The sequence below is a fragment of the Manis javanica genome, chromosome 12, assembly GCF_040802235.1.
Source record: "Manis javanica isolate MJ-LG chromosome 12, MJ_LKY, whole genome shotgun sequence".
Lineage (NCBI taxonomy): Eukaryota > Metazoa > Chordata > Mammalia > Pholidota > Manidae > Manis > Manis javanica.
The window spans coordinates 80,139,821-80,158,200 of NC_133167.1; the positions used below are offsets into that span (position 1 = coordinate 80,139,821).

At 35.6% G+C, this 18,380-nt stretch overlaps 1 protein-coding gene and 1 long non-coding RNA gene across 4 annotated transcripts in view; one reads left to right on the plus strand and one right to left on the minus strand.

The window, feature by feature from the left end:
* The window catches only part of LOC140845145 (uncharacterized), a 102,392-nt gene that overhangs the window by 46,841 nt on the left and 37,171 nt on the right, over positions 1–18,380 (plus strand). The window contains exon 1 of one of the 2 annotated variants that reach the window (XR_012123865.1): positions 16,682–17,097. The exons of the other annotated variant lie outside the window; for it this stretch is intronic. This is a non-coding gene — a long non-coding RNA (uncharacterized lncRNA). Of the gene's footprint in view, positions 1–16,681; positions 17,098–18,380 lie in introns of those variants that run through there. 2 annotated transcript variants of the gene reach the window in all.
* On the minus strand, positions 5,613–17,081 carry LOC140845144 (small integral membrane protein 18-like). Of its 2 annotated transcripts, none has more exons than XR_012123864.1 (3): positions 16,962–17,081; positions 10,975–11,058; positions 5,613–5,690 (listed from the first exon to the last, which is right to left on the minus strand). XR_012123864.1 is itself a non-coding variant. In XM_073218882.1 (3 exons), exon 3 carries the CDS (start codon positions 10,534–10,536, stop codon positions 10,225–10,227), a length of 312 nt encoding a protein of 103 aa, XP_073074983.1. In that variant the 5' UTR covers positions 10,537–10,558; positions 10,975–11,058; positions 16,962–17,081; the 3' UTR covers positions 8,844–10,224. The 2 variants fall into 2 exon arrangements, 1 of the variants encoding a protein (XP_073074983.1); XM_073218882.1 differs by lacking the exon at positions 5,613–5,690 and adding an exon at positions 8,844–10,558.

The following is an 18,380-nucleotide window of genomic DNA, read 5'->3' on the forward strand; positions in this document are numbered from 1 at the left end:
TTACAAAATGTTTAAATGGGTTAAAGAGGAAAGGTATGCAAAAATAAGGGTTCTATCTTACCCAAATATTCCTAAAAAATTATTCTTCTGGAAGCCAAAAAAGCTGTAGAGACCCCCAAGGCACATTCAGCATGGAGTTAATGAAACTGAAGAAGTGTCCATGTGGTCATACATTTCTGTAAGAATTTTTCACATTTTTTTTGTGTGTGTGCAATTAGTTAGAACCTTATGTTAAGGGGATGAAGTAGTCATGCCTGCTAAAGGGAAAGAAGTCATGTGATTCCATTTGATTTGGATTAGGCAGAATATTGTATGTGTTTGTTCCTTTCATATATTAGTGGAGTTAATGCTGGCAGTCCAAAAACAGAAAAGGCTTCTGGGAAAATCCCTACAGCATCTGTGCTAGCTCATCTGGGGACATGAAGGTGAGAGCCACACATCATCTTACAACACGAGTATGTCCTATGGTACCCAGCCCTGGAAGTATGTGAGTGATGGAGAAGAAGCAAGGTTGGTCGGGAATGAGTGAGTCAGAGCCGCTACATTAAAGGTACACGTCTCTTCCTCCTTCTCCACTGGAAAACAATAATGTGAAATCATTGGCATATTAAGAAACTAGGTCATCTTGTATCTGATTCTGTACTTGTGATTTTAGATTCTTTATCTTAAAGAAGTTTCCCCAAAAGTGGATAATCTTCTATACCCACAAAACCTGGATCTAACCCTCAACAGAGTGCATGAACTTTCCCTTTTAGGGAACTACATGGCCAGCTGACACTGGAGAGGATGTGTGAGTCAGAGAACAAATCCACTGTTTCCTGACACCACATATTAGAGTACTGCTAGAGTCTGGACACATCACCACCTTCCCACAGACCTCTTGGTGTTGCTAAGGCATTTCATTAGCAGAATTCCCTCTTTCCAGGTGGTAGATTTCTAACCTGTGCAGGATCTCTGTCGCAGTGGAAATTTGCTGTGGGCAAACAATACGTTCTCATTCAAACGTGAGAGAATGATAACTTGGGGAATTTTCCAGAACGTACTGAACTACTAAAAACTAAAATCTATTCACAATATACTAGTGAAGTGCTTTCCTGTCTTTAGATCAGTCTTTTGGGATAATGCTGCCTTTTCTTTACTAGAAGGCAAAGTTCTGACATAACTAAGAATATGCTCTTTCTTAAGCTAGAAAGCCCTCTGAATCCTGAGGTCAGAACTCTGGTACCTAAACAGATGGTCTGCCATTTTCCTTATTCATTTCAAAATGTTAACATCTCAGGAGAGCAAATATAGTAGCTGGTCTTGGTTGAAGAATTAAAGGAGTATGCATGCTTAGCATATCTTTACATGGTTGTTAGACATATTTTCATAGACACTAGTCAGAGTAAATTAACATGGATTGACTTTATAAGAGATCATTTTTGACTGGCATTCTGGAACTGGGAAGAGTTTGTTCATCTCAAATGGATTATTATTTCCTCATAGAAGAAAAAATAAATTTATCGATATTTGGTCTGACCCTTTGGGTGACTAATTTCTTGCTTGTACACTAAGGGCAGTAGCAAACATTTTCTGAAATCAAGTTTGTTAAGAGTTTATTTAGACTGTTGTATAATAAAATGAGTATCTATCTGATTTTCCTTTAAAAAAAAGGCAGTAACCAATTAGCAAGAAAAAATAGCTTGTGCCTCCATCACCATACTGAATGCAGACAGCATCTGATCATGTCACCATTTCCGTATACGGTTATCCTTCTAGCTGATGGGAGGTCTCACTTCCCTAATAAGCCTTCTCCCACAACAGAGGCCATTAGTCTAGCCATAAGCAAAGTGAAAAACAGAAACAAGGAAATCCTTCTGAGTTCAGCTGAACATTGCCATTTTCTATTTTGTTTTTGCTACTCTTTGAATGCCCTCTTCAAGTTTGAATATCCTCGTCATTATTGGAAATTCAGATATTGCCTGAGTCCTTTCTTGCCGGCACCAGGCAAGCAGTGGATCTGATGAAGGCAAGGCTCTAGGTTGCAGAGAAAACAAGAACAAATAAGCCTGCCTTGGCTTAGTGTAAGTGAGTGAAACCTACAACCCTCTGTGTTAGCACTATGTCAGAGATCAGAGTACCACCCAGGAAACGTCATGTGTGGCACTAATGGAGTTATTTAGAAATTTGGAGTCTTTTCTTTGCCATAGCATTGCACGTAGGGGCATAGCACTCATGGTTCCAAATAAATAAGAGTGTCTGATTTCTTGAATCCATAAGAGACTACCTAGCAGTCTGTACATTTTCCATGAAATGTGTTAGGCCTGAGAGTGTTACAGCCTAATCTCAATCCAGCTCTGGATTCCTTACTAACGTGGCATCTGAGCTAAAATATCAAATATAAAAATAGCATTTGCTAAAAATACCACAGAATGTGATGTATTTGAGAAGAATTTGTTTGACTTTTGTGACTTGTTATACTTTATGTAACAGATAAGTGTACACTTTTCAGATCCATCACAGGTAATTTAGTTCAGGCTGAAATAGACAAGTCTCTTCTTGCAGTTTGAATATGAACTGCTATTGAAACTGAGACTACCAAAAAAAATGTTGAATTCCTAAAACAAATTGAGTAGCCATTTTAAGTACTGTACAACCCAGAAGGTTGTTTCTAAAAATAAGGTCTCACTGAATTCCCTGGAATACTGATTATCAAAGATCCCACTTTTAAGAAACTGCGAAGCTATTACCCAAAAGCTGCACGATTTTATATTCCCACCGACAGTGCACAAGAGTTCCGATTACTCTATATCCTCATCAACACTTATTATTTTGTTTTGTTGATATAGCCATCTTCATGGGTGTGATGTCGTATGTCACTGTAGTTTTGATTTCTATTTCCCTAATGACCAGTGATGTAGAGCATCTTTTTAGGTGTTTATTGGTCATTTGCATATCTTTTTTGGAGAAACATCTATGCAAGTCCTTTGCCCATTTTTTACTGCTTGTTTTGACTGAGAAACTTAAGTTTCTAAAATCCATTTAAAGTGGGGGCAAATCCACCTGAATGGAAGTTGGGTGTTTTATCCTTGCTGCACCTTGTATAAGTTACTTAACTTCTGTCATCATCTTCTTCTCTTTTCTCAGAAGCTTGGTTTTCCAATGTGCAATTAGTAGGCAGTTACACCAAACTTTATGAAATCTAAAACAACACGCATGAAAGGCTTAATTTTTTTGTTCACGGCTTCAAAATTTAGACCTTTTAACAGGAAGAAAGTATTTAAAAGCCTATGCCTCATTTTCAGCGAATGTAGTTCTGACTTTCACTCTATTTGAGCATTGGTTCCCAAAGTAGTTTTTTGCTTAGACGAACCTTTCTTCTCCAGGGCAGAGTCATTTAATAACTTTTTTTAGCATCTGCCTCCTCATTTCCAACAGTGACTCCACACTTTTATTATTTTATCCCATTTATTATGGATAGTAATTTTCTGAAGTGTGCCCTTTCCCCGTGTTCAGTTTGAAATTGTGCAAACCTGCCACATCTATGTCCCATTGTTAATATTACAAAACAAAGCCCTAAAATTAACAACAGAATACTTTGTATATGGGATTGAAATCACTTTCTGTATGTCACTTTCTGCTTAAAACTGACACAAATAAAAGTATTCACAAATGAATTGAAAGATTTTAGCGGCTTTATGATGGTTCATGAATATGAATTCTGCCCTTTCATTGTTATCACAGATACTGGTGTTTTGGGTCAAATAGACAACTTGTTCTTGCATAATCATCCCATATTTGAAGCTTATGTTTTGCATAAAGGAGTTGATTAAGTTTTACGGAATTTTGTAAAGTTTAGTTCTGCATCAGCTGAGCATGACTTAAAGAAGCAAATCTGTCAACAGCATTATAGGAGGTTAAAACACTGCACTTTACATTAAAAAGCCACAAAGGGAACTTATGTGTCAAAGGGTCTATAATGCGTGGCAAAAAGAAATAAAGATAATCTAATATACACATTTCTGTGCCTCATTTCCCTCAGCAGTAAACGGGAATAAAAATGTTAACTAACCATTACTAGTGCTTTCTATGCACCAGGCATGACTCTCAGTGTTTTACATGCATTACTCCATATAACCCTCCCCGAAGCCAGTGACTATTTTATAATTTACCCAAGTTCACAGCCTTGTCTCTCTCTACTGCCTTTTCTTAAATGTACAACATCCTGTCTGCTCCTGGAGTTTAGTTCACACAGGCCACATCCTGGGGACTGTTTCTGTCAAAAGGCCTGTTTGGATCAAGTTATTCTCATTGCTACATCTAGGCACATGGAATCATATACCCTCTGGCCTGAGACCTTGAAACGTAGTGAGGGTGTCTCAGTCCCATGTGCTACTAAGGACAATAAGGACGGTTAAGAGGATAGTCCTGAAAGCAGTGCCATGGACTTTAACTTATTTGAGAAGGAGAATGGATTGCAGGAGATTATCAGAGGGGCCAAAGTAGGGAGCCCAGCATAGCTGAATTATTTCAGATATAAAGAGATTACTGTGAGATTAAGGAAAAAAAAGGTTAAATCTGTATTATTACCAACAAAGAATCATGACATACCAACAAACCTGAAGCAAAAGAAAGAGTTCAAGAAAAAGAAAAATCAAAGTTAAGTACAAGTTCTTGAGTCTAGGGTCCCAGAAAAGCAGTTTTGGAGAAGGGAGACAGTTTGGAAGAGCCAAGGGTGCTATTGGCAGATATGGTATACATACACCATAAATGAAATGAAAGTGGTCACTTTATATAAACCAGAATATTTGATTAATCAGAGTATCCCATTCCCCAATATACTGAATAGCAAGCCAAAACAAAACAAACATGATTCTGTTTTCAGGGACAAATTGTTGATACTGCCAGTTTTCTGAAAAAATATATATAGTGCTTCCAAGATAAGAAATTATTTTAACTTTGTAAAATGTAAATACACCACGGCGGTGTAGTTTTAAACTAGTTTGAATTAGTTTCTATTAAATTCCACCATACCATTTCCAACATGATACAAAATGTGGGGTTTCTGAGATTGGAGCCTCTGAATTGCCATTTTCTTAATACCTTCCCCAGCAAAGATAATTTCACAAGGAGGCACTCAAAAAATGCTTTTGAATTGTATCATCCTTTTATGTTTTGTTTCAAATTCTTAAACCACTTCACCGTGTCCAATTTTTACTACCTATTCCATTACAATTGTCTTTTCGTATTTTCAAGCGCTTTTATTATTTCTCGCCTGTATCTCATTTCTCATTTCCTCCCAAACTTTGTTCCCTTGTGGATAAAGTATCTTTTTATTCCTTTGGCTCTTACTCCAGGCATTTCACTTTCTACTTCTAAAAGAAGTTTTTGTGCTTTTTTCAAGTGGATTATAGAATCTAACTGCCAACACCCTTCTATATTGAGTTACAACACAAAAGCAGCTGATGTAAAACAACCAAACTAATAAGCCATTCATTCATCATTCTATTGCAGCTTGGTAATCCCTACTTTCTTCAATTATAAATGATCTCATTACACTATAATGTCATTACAACATGTCTAGCTTGATCGTCATCAATCAGTATTTTAGAAGAAAAAAGCAATCTTGGACTCACCTACCTGAAATGAAGCTTCACAATCATACCATTAGAAAAATTAGAATGACAGGTTTCAGGGCAAGTCAAAAATATCTGTTGAAACAAAAAAGTTTCATATCCATTGATTGAGATATTTATTTTATCAAATTGAAATGCCTGCATTATTTATAATAGCAAAAACATGAAAAATGTTACTGACATGTCCTTCAAAAGGACAATGGCGTAACATATTATATGAAACACTGAATATATAAATGAACAATGGCCAGACCGTATGTGATGATAGAACTCTGACCCAACAACCAGTCCAGGAAGCCAAGCAGAAATCTCCACAGCAGGCAGCCCAGAATGAGCAGGACTTTGTGACTGCCAGCTTCCCTATTTTTTAGTGCCAGCTTCCAACTCAGGCTCAACCAGAGAAAGCCAAATAAGCTCCCAAACCAAACACATAATGCCTCCAGTTAGCCTGCTTCCAGCTTCTCTATGTCCCCAGGCTCTAACCAGTACACCCCAGGTCTTTCTTTCTTTTCACTATAAAGTTTTCGCACTCTGTGCCTGTCTTTGAGCATCTACCAAATGCAAGCGATGGTAGTTAACTCCCTTGTCCTAGCAAGCTCAGAGTAAATAAATTGTTTGTTCTCATTTGGATGGTCTTTGTTTGGTCCCACATATGGGCGATCTCCATTTAACAGAATAGCCTACATCTTTTAAAAAGAATCAGAAGACATATTTTTAGAGGACAAAGCAAGATACACTCAATAGGAACTCTGATACACTTTAGAACACAAGTTAGATCAGTATCTAGTAAAACTGAAGATGCACCTACTTACTCTATGACTAGATTAGTTCAGTCTTAGGCAAAAATACTAGAGATTTTTCTTGCACATAAACACTAGGTATAAAAATATCAATAGCCTATTTCTTTGTAATGCAAAGAAAGAAACAATTCAAATGATCATAATTGGATGATTAGATCAATAAACTGTATTACAGTCACACAAAGGAATCCTATGGAGCTTCAAAAATTGATAAACAAGAGCTGTATGCATTAACATCAGTGAATCTTGAGGAAACAAGGTAACTTAGAATACATGTAGAATTATACCATTTATATGCACATCAAGCCAGACAAAATTTTAAAACCTATGGTTTTAGTATACTATAAAAATAGTAAAAATATAAGGAAATATAAAGAAAAGCAAAGAAATACTTGAATTTAAGACAGTGAGGAAAGAGAAGTTTAATTTGGAAGAACATACATACAGCTTCAAGAATATTGATGATGTTCTATTTCTTAAGATTTTTTTTACCACTCTTTAATATGGACATTTATACATTACCTATATTTTTGTATGCATGCTTTCTATCCTGCTAAAATATTTTTATTAAAAGCAAGTTACATATTCTGAAATTCCTAAGAAAAGGCACAGAACTTAGAATAGCTAAAATAATTTTGAAAAACAACAAAGTAGGAGAAATCACTCCCCAGATGTTAACATTTACTTAAGTATGTAATAAGGAGAGTGGGGTATTGGACATCTGTAGGCCAAAGAAAATGAGCCTTAGTCTAAATTCCACATCACACAAAATATTAACTCAAAATGAATCATGCACTTCAATGTAAAACATAAAATATAAAACTTAAAAAAAGCATAGGAGAAAATATTCCTTATCTAATTGCTAGACAGAATCCTATGACACCAAAAACATGTATGACCCATAAAAACAGGAACTGAAAAACTGTATTTCATCAAAATTTAAAACTTTTGCTCTGTAAGAGTCCCTATAAAAAGGATAAAAAGACAAATTTCAGACTGGGAATCATTTTGCAGTTCACATATCCAACACCAACAAGGGATTTGTATCTAGAATATATGAAGAACTCGCAAAACTCAACAGTTAAAACAAAAAAATCTAATTAGAAAATGGGTAAGACATAAAGAGACATTCCCACTGCATTAGTACCACTGCCATAAAGAAATATTGCAGATGGGGTATGACTTGAACAACAGAAAGTTATTTCCTCAGAGCTCCGGGGCCGAGCAGTCCCCGATCACAAAGTTAGCAGGCTTGGTTTCTTCTGAAGCCTCTCTCTTTGGCTCGCAGATGGCGGCTTTCTCACTGTCCTCACGTGATCTTTCCATTGTGTGCTCGCATCTCTGCATCTCTGTGTGTGCCCAAATTTCCCTTCTTATAAGGACACCAGTCTGAGTGGATTAGGGCCCACCCTAGAGGCTTTGTTTTCCCTTAATCATGTCTGTAAAGGCCCTATACAACAGTCACATTCTGAGGTGCTGGGGGCTAGGACTCAATATGTGAATTAGGAGGGGACATACTTCAGTCCATAAATAACGTATACAGATGGCAAATAAGCACATGAACAGAATTTCAACATCATTAGTTATTGGGTAAGTGCAAATGGAAATCATGATATACCACTGCACACGTATCATGATGTGGCACATTTAGTTAAAGGCTGTTATTTCCAATTTTTTATTATTTGGAATAATGCTATTGGAAATATCTTTGTATCTTGAGCTTTTTTCTTTTGAAATAATTTCCCACGTGGCATTTCTGGTCTAAGAGCAGTTTCTGTATAGTGGTTAAGAACATGCTTTGGTTTGCTCATGGGCGCTAGTGAAGTAGTAGTATTAGGGTTATAAAATATGAGTCAGTACAGCCCTTAGAATGTTAAGAAATGAAACTTTCATATTTCTTAACAGGGGTTGAGTGGGTGCTATCTTTTGGCTCTTTTTTTTTGCAGTCTTTCCTGCATTGAGCATCTTAGCCCTTGAATGAAAACATGAGAAGCAAAGTGAAAGAACCAGCTCAAGAAATGCCGCTTAGCGGGTATACTAGGATGTTTCAGTTTGAAAATAGGCTGAGCCATCTTAGACCATGTTTCTTGCCAAACAGCAATTAAATTTTATGCAAGTGTACTGCTGACTTTCCTGAATATTTTGAGACTTTTTAAACACTAATCCTACATAAAACTTAAGTAAAAAGATGTAGAAGTTGTTTCTAATGAACTAGAAAATTACTGCTTTTTAGTAAGTAGGGACTTTATATATGAAGACTTTACGTATGGAAGTATTTAACTTTGGATTTAGATTTTAAATTGTCTTTTTATTACGAAGACACATGGAGGATAGTAGTACCCGTTTTAGCCCACATGGGTTGTGTAGATATAAGTTATTTTGGCATCATTAGCCTTGCTTATGTTTTTCCATTTACCTTTTGCTGTTTAATATTGAATTCTAGGACTCTTTTAACCACTTTTTAAAAATTTTTTATTTATGTTTATTATAGTTAGAGTGAGTTGCATTGTGGGAAGAAATGACATTGAAATTCCATTTTCTGAATCCTCATTCTATTTGTAAGTGAAATTTTTTTTTTGAGGGGGCATCTCTCATATTTATTGATCAAATGGTTGTTAACAGCAATAAAATTCTGTGTAGGGGACTCAATGCACAATCATTAATCAACCCCAAGCCTAATTCTCAACAGTCTCCAATCTTCGGAAACATAACAAGTTCTTACATGGTGAACAAGTTCTTACATAGTGAATAAGTTCTTACATGGAGAACAGTGCAAGGGCAGTCATATCACAGAAACTTACGGTTTTGATCATGCATCATGAACTATAAACAATCAAGTCAGATATGATTATTCATTTGATTTTTATACTTGATTTATATGTGAATCCCACATTTCCCCCTTTTTTATTTTTAATGAAATGCTGAAGTGGTAGGTAGAGGCAAGATAAAGGTAGAAAACATAATTTAGTGCTGTAAGAGGGCAAATGTAGATTATCAGGTGTGTGCCTATAGACTAAGTATTAATCCAAGCTAGACAAGGGCAACAAAACATCCATGGATGCAGAAGATTTCTCTCAAAACAGGAGGGGTGAGGGTCTAAGCCTCACCTCTGTCGATCCCCAATTTCTCACCTGATGTCCCCCCTGCGACTGTGCCTGTCTTAGGTTGTTCTCCCTTGAGAAATCTTACCCATCTCTGGCTAACCAGCCGTCTTCTGGGGCCATACAGGGAAATGTAAAGCTGGTAAGTGAGAGAGAAGCCATATTGTTTGAAAAGGTTAGCTTTTTACTTCTTTGCATATTTATGCCCTGTGGCTTCTATGAAGAATTATGATACTTGGTAATTTTCGATATGAGGCATGAATTCTACTAAAGGGTTGTAATTAGGAAGGAAGAAGAGGAGCCCCTTCGCGAGGCGCTGGGTTCTCGCAGGTGTGGATGTAGTCTGGCTGTTGTCCTGTGTCTTCTGGTCTCTCTTTTCGGAGGAGTTGTCTTTCTTGTATTTTCAAAAATATATGTGGTTTTGGGAGGAGATTTCCGCTGCTCTACTCACGCCGCCATCTTGGCTCCTCCTCTCTTTCAACCACTTTTTGAAGTGTCATTTTAAATAGATTATTCGCATTTGTGAAGTTTCACTGTACATTTAATGACACACACACAAAAAGTGCATATTGAACTTGTTTTACTCTTCTAGTAGAAATCTTTTAATCAAAGTCGAGTCATTTTTGCAATATCAACTGGCCTCAGAATTTTTTTTTTTTTAGTAGTTGAAGGCTGTTGTCAAAGATTTTCTTCACCTTAGGTAGAGCACTAGACCACTTCAATTTCATGTTTCCTAATGTTGTCCATCATACTTCTAAGAGGGTTAGGCTCGCTTTGCAGGTCTTTCACAGTTTTATTTTTTACACAGCAGCAGCAGTCAAGCACTTCATAAAGGAAAGCCAGCACTACTAAAGAGATCACTGTAAATATAAATAAAAGCAGAATGACAAAGCAGGCAGTGTTCCAGTTATCATGGAAAGGGTAAATTTTTTGGACTTGAAAACCAAGATACTGATAAACAGATGTGGTAGTTTCATTCCAGAGGCTAGAGTTCAGGGAGGCCATTCTTTGAGATTCCATTTCTTGTATTGCTCTTCTGAATCTATGCAAAGTAGAAAATGAGTATATGTACCCAAGCTCTACAGATTTCTCAATTCAAATCACAGTACTAAGGTTTTTAGTAAGTTTGTATAGGCAATGTGAATCTTCCCTTTTCTCTGCTAGAATTAATGCTTGAATGTAATTTTGAATTTTTCTCTGTGCTAATATACCCTGTAAGCTGTACTATATATGTATATATTTTTATATATATTATTTGTTAGACAAATATATATGTTTAAGATTCATATACAGAAATTAACTGCTAAAATGGGAAAAAAGCAGGTCATTTGGTTTAAAATGTGACAACAACAGTGTGGTCAGTGAGCTGTTACCTACAAAAAGAATCATAGTTAAGCCCATGTTCTTCAGATTGCCCTTGGAAAAGCTTTTCTCATTACCATTGTGGACCCTTCTCACCTTGTTGGTTCAGTGTATTTCTGCCTCCTGTTTTTACTCCTTTAAACTTCGAGGACAGGTGACATGAATCAGGAAATACTGTTTCTGAAAAACAGTAGACAAAGAAAAGCCAAGTAATGACAAGGCTAATAAAAATGTAGGTTAAAGTTGCTTAAAGTTGGTTTCAGTTTTGGCAATATAGTGACAATTATGTATATTACTGTATACTCACCATGATTAAGTGTAGTTACCAACTAGTACAGTACAGTTATTTCAGTATTATTATAGTATATTCCTTGTGCTGTACTTTACATCCCTATGCCTAACTTATTTTATAACTGGAAGTTTGTACCTCTTGAGCCCCTTATTTAGCCCATGCCCCATCCTGCCCCCACTGGAAACCACCAGTTTATTCTGTTTCTGAGTCTATTTCTGTTTTTTTCATTTGTTTTGTTTTTCAGGTTCCACATATAAGTGAAATCATATGGTATTTGTCTTATTTTTGACATTTCACTTAGCACACTACCCTGTAGGTCCATTCATGTTGTTGTAAATGGCAAGAGTTCATTTCTTTTAATGGTTGAATAATAAATATTGTTTTATATATGGGCCATTTCTTCTTCATCTATCAATTGATAGAATTTTTAAGCTTATTTTTAAAAAGTAAGATATTCATATACTAAGAAAGTTTTGGAAGATGAATAAAAAGCATAATTCTGTTTCCTTAATTCAGTGACTATTGTCAGTTGTATGAAGAAAGAACTTTTCATGGTTTTTCTTTCCTGTGTAATTGTAAAATAGACATTCAATCTTGTAAACAAATGTTTATTGATTACCTACTGTGTACCACATACTTTTCTAAGTGCTGGAGATAACTTGTGTGAGAGTTTCATTTAAAGAAAACTTAAAGGTAGTGCAGAAATGTAAGTATAATGAACTCCCATATGCTCATAATACAGCTTCATTGATCACGTCATGGCCAGTTTATATCTCTACCCACTTGCTTCCACCCCATAGGTTATTTTTAAACTAATCCCAGACAGCAAATTACTTCATCTAGAAATAGTATATATATTTTAAAAGGTGAGGACTTAAAAAAAATTAAAGTATCATTGATATACAATTTTATGATGGTTTCAAATATACAACACAGTGGTTCAACAGTCACCCATATTATCAAGTCCTCACCCCCTCCATTGTGGTCACTCACTGTCTGTCAATGTAATAAGATGTTATAGAGTCATTAATTGTGTTCTCCATGCTCTGCTGCCCCCCATGACCTACCTATATTGTGATTGTGAATTATAGTGACCCTTAGTCTCCTTCTCCCTCCCACCCACCTTCCCCAACCCTTTCCCTTTGATAACTACCAGTCCCTTATTGGTGTCTGTGAGTCTACTGCTATTTTGTTCCTTCTGTTTTGCTTTGTTGTTATACTTCACAAATGAGTGAAATCATTTGGTATTTGTCTTTTTCCATCTGGCATTTTTCACTGAGCATAATGCCCTCTAGATCCATCCATGTGGTGGCAAATGGGAGGATTTGTTTTCTTTTTATGGCTGAATAATATTCCATTGTGTATATATACCACATCTTTATCTATTCATCTATTGATGGACACAGGTTATTTCCATATCTTGGCTATTGCAAACAGTGTGGCGATAAACATAGGGGTGCATTTATCTTTTCAAATCAGGGATTTTATTTTCTTTCGGTAAGTAAATTCCTAGGAGTAGAATTACTGAGTCAAATGGTATTTCTATTTTTAGTTTCTGAGGAACCTTCATACTGCTTTCCACAACGGTTATACCAATTTACATTCCCACCAACAGTGTATGAGGGTTCCTATTTCTCCTTGTTAGCGCATTCTTACAGAAAGCTGGGTTGCTATGTTGCACAGCTCCAGGGAGTACCATTTGTATTGTTTTGGGTGCCATTGATGTAGAACATGGTGTCAGTAGTGCCCAGTTGTGTAATGTGGATATCGTGGCTGTCTTGATAGGAGACCTCCCAACCTCTGCATTGTTGCCACCTCTGATTCTAATCACCATGCGCATAAGTAGTCAAGTGCCCCATAGAAACTGACCCATATGGAGGCAAAGGCAAGTCCTTTTTGACCCAGCCTTCCTAATAGTATGGTGTGTGTGTCTGTGTGTGTGTGTGTCTGTCTGTCTGTCTGTGTGTGCGCGCACGCGTGCGCACAGACACAAATGCCTAAATATGTTCAGCTTTGAAACTCCTTTAAGATTTTTAGCATTACTACAATGCAGAAAAATCGGGGGTGGGAGGGGTTGGTCAGCACATTGTTAAATTATTTTTACCTCAGTGTGAATGAGTGTCGGGTCCTTTTTGGAAAGCAGCACTAACAGAAGAGAGAGAGAAGAAGCGTAGGGCCTTGGGGAAATAGGGGACAGTTCCATTTCCTGACTTGGAAAAGAGCAGGAAGAATTGCTTGAAGGTCTAATAATTTTACCTGGGCTAACCTAGGACCTCTCCAGCACTTTCTGCTAAGGCCTTTACGACTGATTCCTTCTTAAACTCTGGGATTGCTTTTGAAGTTTTCTCTTCTAAATCTGGTATTAGAAGTGACTACAGGGAGAACAATATAGGGAGAGAGGAGACAGTACAGTGAAGCAGTTTTCACATTGCGCCCCTTAAATTGGTTTAATCTGCCTTATTAATGTTAAAAATGTTTTTTCACTATTGATTTCAGCAATATTTCACTGTTGATTGTTATAGCAATTTTAAATAAAAATGAAAAACTTCATCCAGTAACCCTAATCTCCCTAACATATCAAACTTAATTTTTTTCCTCCTAGAAATTGCTGTATCAATCTTTTAACTCATACATAGTTGAAACTATACTGAAGTTACTACCTTGTATTTTAACTTATTATCACACTAGGCCTTTTAAAATTTGTATTGACTATTGAACTGGGGAGAAGTTATGAAGACTTAATGAAGGTAATTACTATTTCCAATGAGATTTTAGAATGATTAGAAAGTTGGCTTAAGGAACTTTATATTCTATTTATTTTTGAGATACAAGTGGACAACTTTAATATTTTTCAGGCCTCCTTGCCCCTAAAAAAAAAAAGAAAGAAAGAAAGAAAAAGAGAGGAGAGGGGGGCACAAGTATTTGAAGTTGTACCCATCAAGGAGCTGTTTTGTTAAAATTAATGTAGCGTATCCACACAATTGAATATCATACACAAATGAGGTAACTACAATGTGATATGGAGGGTTTTATGATATGCCCTTAAGTGAAAGAAGCAAGGTGCAGGATAGTCTGTATAGGAAAGGGGGAAATAACATATTTTTACTTTCTTATATCTGCACAAAAATCTCAGAAGGGGGAATTCAGGTAATAACAATAACTTGTGGGGTTGCTTGGAGAGTAGGGGCTCAGGAATGTGTGTGAGGTTTCTTAAGGTGTACCTTGTTCTTAAGGTGTACTCTGTTAGGTTTTGAATGATTTGAATATATTACTCAAAACCCAAACTAACATATTTCAAGAGTATTCTTTGTCTTTTAAAAGTCTGCACATCTATTGAATACATCTGTTGAGTCTTCTGGATCACTTCTAAAACAATGACGACTGGGCTTAGTAAACACTTGTCATTTTGGTGAGACTGTGTACCTTATCCACACACAAATATGTGTATAATAATTATGCTTGCCATAATGACGATGGATAGCAGTGTGTGCCACCTGCAAGGGCTTTGTAAGAAGTGTTGCTAGAAACATCTAAGCAGTTTAAGAAAAGTATGTACAGGTCAAGTTTATGTGGCAAATGATAACAGTTTGCCTCCTAGAAGTGTATTGATAACTAATGAGCAGCTTTAAACATTCACTCTTTAGTTAGCTTCTGGGCGTATCTGGAAAAGTTAACCCTCTAACATGGAGTCATTTTCCACCTTATATTTAATGTGGTTCTTTCAAAGTACAGTAGAGCTGTAGCAATTTTTTGTGTTAAATTTAGGGTAAAATCTAAATCTTTTGATGGATAAGACAGATATGCAGCAAGATACTTGCCTTTAGGATTTTCTCATATTCTGAGATTGTTTTTTAAATCAAAATGTAAATTTATATTAAATAATGTTATAAACATGTTTATGAAAAAATAGAAAATGATAAAAAGGTAGGATAGTCTGTGTGTTTTTTTAGATTCCCAACTCCTTAAAATTTACTACAAGAATGGCAAGTATTAAAGTAAATACTGTATTTATTTTTAGTTTAAGTTACTTTTGATCTATTCTCTTCACCTATTTTTTTTTCTCCCTCTCATTTTAAAAGGCCCTAGTGAAATATTTATGGGGCTAGGACTTGGAACTGTTCTGGAACCTTGAATCACCAGGTCGGAATAAAATTAAGCTATTGTTCTATTTATGGTAAAAGCCCTCGAATTGAATTCTCTAGTGCCTTTAAGCATATCACTTTGAAATACGGTCATTTCATCAAAATGGCCTTTAAATATAGAACAACTGGCTTAGCCCTGGGATTTTCTGAGATAAGCCATGCCTCCAGTCAGTTTGGTAAAGCAGTCGTGAGCCTCCATCTGTGCTAAGTGTAGTTATATTACTAGTAAAATGTAGGCTAATGATTATAGTGTTAAATTAATGTGGGTAGTAGGGGCTTCTGCTTACAATTTACCTGAAATTTGAGTTACAAATTAACTGTTCTATTTCAGACTTTTTTGGGGGTCTCATTCTTTGCAGAGTAAGCAGGAATATTTCTAGGTAATTAATCATCTTGTGCTGAATGTGGGGAGACCTGTATCATGTCACAGCAACCTTTGGGCTCTATAAGGGATACTTTGCTCATGTTGTCTGAATGTTGGCTAAGAAATGGAAGGAATAAAAATTATGAAAAAAAATCATTTAAAATTTAAATGGATTTATCAGTGAAGAAAAGGGCAAAAGTTGGATCTTTAGGTCATCATTTATAGGTAATATGCTGGAACTCTAGCATCTACTAAGTAATATTTTAATGCTTGAATGTTATAAAATTAGAAATTGGTCTGCAGTTAATAGTAATTTTTAGTAGACATGAAAGGTTACTTTCATGAAAATAATCTTAACTATCTTAACAGGTATCGTGCCCTCCTCTCTTAACCAATTTGTCTTAGGACATATTTTTCTTTTAAAATGTAGTTCTTCAGAAAAACATACTATGTATTTATTTTGAGGATCAGTTTAAGAATAACTAACATTGAAATAGTGTGATCAATATATATTTTTGTGGCATATAAAAAACAAGGTTATTAAGGTTTTCATTTAATAATAGCATAACTTGTATATTACAGTAATATAGACTTTAAAATTTCACAACAATGGATTATTTTAATTAAAATGTTAGAAATGATCTAAAGCTCTATAAATGATCTCTTTGGTTACAGGAAATGCAGCCTACATAGTGATACCTTTAGGTTTTTTATTTTTTATATAAAAAAATCACAATTGTGATAATTACTTGACATTCTCTGTGTCTACACCCAAAGTTAACTAAATGATTTTGATCTGTTTTCTCATATTTGTTAAAATGTAACAAACTTTTTTGTAAGCGCTTTTTTACCAACCAGTATAATTTGCACATATACTCAGAAAGCTTTAGACCAGGACTTGCTTTTAGTCTAGATTTTTCTTTAAGAAAAACCCTTTGTTAAGACAGACCAAACTGCTGAAATGAAATAGCTCAGAGAAAATGAAATTAGCAGGTAACCACTTAACAAATACTTGTGGTTTACTCTAAGGTCTGGGTATAGATCAGGTTCATAGAAAATGTCATGAATTTTCCATTAAGGCACAGGTGGTAAGAGTGCTTATTAAATGGCACAAGGCAGTCTTCATATTTTCATAATGAAACCCTACCAAGCTATGAAATGAGTACATTGCTATTTTGGTTCTTTAGTAGGAACAAAGCTTTCTGCTTGTTTTTTACAGTAAAATATTTTTATATTGCATCATAAGGATATATATTACTAAATGAAAAGGATCATATAAACCTACCTCTTGTCTGGAAGGATGCTGTTGAAGCGGTGGTATCATCTGTTTGTAATGCAGTCTAGTGAACAGCCAAGATGGAGCTGTGCGTCTATTGGTTGAACCACAATGCAGCTGACACTTTCCTGTACGTTCATTTGCAGTAAGTCCTGCCACCCTTAAGAGTAAATCATTCATAAACTTGAATAGGGCTGTCTGGGGTATCAGCTGTTCCCCCTTTGCTTGCCTCATTTTTTTTGTCCTTAAGCTAAATTCCTGCATAAGAATTTGTTAGTAACAAATTGGGAATTCCTTAGTGCTCATAAAATTTCAGATGCTTCAGTGAATATTTCAGTATCAGGGTTAGAAGATAATGTCGGGAGCGATAGTAACCTAGGAAACAAACAGTCTAGGTTTATCAGCTTCTATTTCCTCCAGGAAGTGTGCATAAAAAAATCTCATAAATGTTCTTTTCTTTCAATACTTGTGTTTTATATAAATCTTGCCCTCTGAAAGTGATTATTTCTATCTGGTGGCTTGATTTAGGAGAAATTCTGAGGGAAAAGAAATAAAGTTTTCAGCTCTACTAGTTGGGAGAAGGTTAGATTTGGTAGGCATACTACCTACATTAAAAAACAGTCTGAAATTTAAATGGTTAAGAGAATCTCCAGCTAGATTTTTGGAGATCGAGTGTTTTTATTTATGGTGTATTTAGATTTATGGTCCAAGCGTAGCAGAATCAAGGTTTTAAATTACAGAATGGTTACTGTAACAGCAGACTGGGTAAAACCTTGCTATGCAGACTTTCTGAAATTATAGATAAATCAACATATCTGTTTCAGGGGCTGTAAAAGGGGTACATGGAAATAGTGTTATTACCTTTATTCATTTATTTGGCTAGTATTTATTGAGTGTTTAGTATGCTTAGCATTGAGTAAAATGCTGGAGGACCCATGGTAAATAGAACTCTGTGGTACATGGTTGACCCATTGTGTAGTGTTTATCCTTAACATACTGTCATTTGTTTTTCATAGTTTGCCCAGTTAATTCTTTTTATAGTAGCATGGGGTAAATTCAGTATTTTACTAGAGTTAAACAGAACATTAAATGTGCATGTATGAATTTCTTTACTCTGACAAAGCCAGTTTCTGATGGAAAAATCTGTGTTAAATGCTAGTTAATGATTTTCTTTTAATTAAGGTATCATTGACATAGAATCTTATGAAGGTTTCACATGAGCAACATTGTGATTTCAATATTCACCCATATTATCAAGTCCCCCCCACCCCATTGCAGTCACTATCCTTCAGACTAATATGATGCTGTAGAGTTAATTATTCTTTTACAAGAATCATTACAAGGTAGTGTCACAAGGTTTGTAACTGGATTTGAATCTATACTCTGGCACTTAACCACCTGCAGTTTTCTTATATGTAAAAGAGGACA

Excerpts from the sequence above, each read along its gene's own strand:
- LOC140845144 (XM_073218882.1), bottom strand. The coding sequence starts at position 10,536 with ATGGAATCTCAAAGAATGGCCTCCCTGAACTCTAGCCTCTGGAATGAA.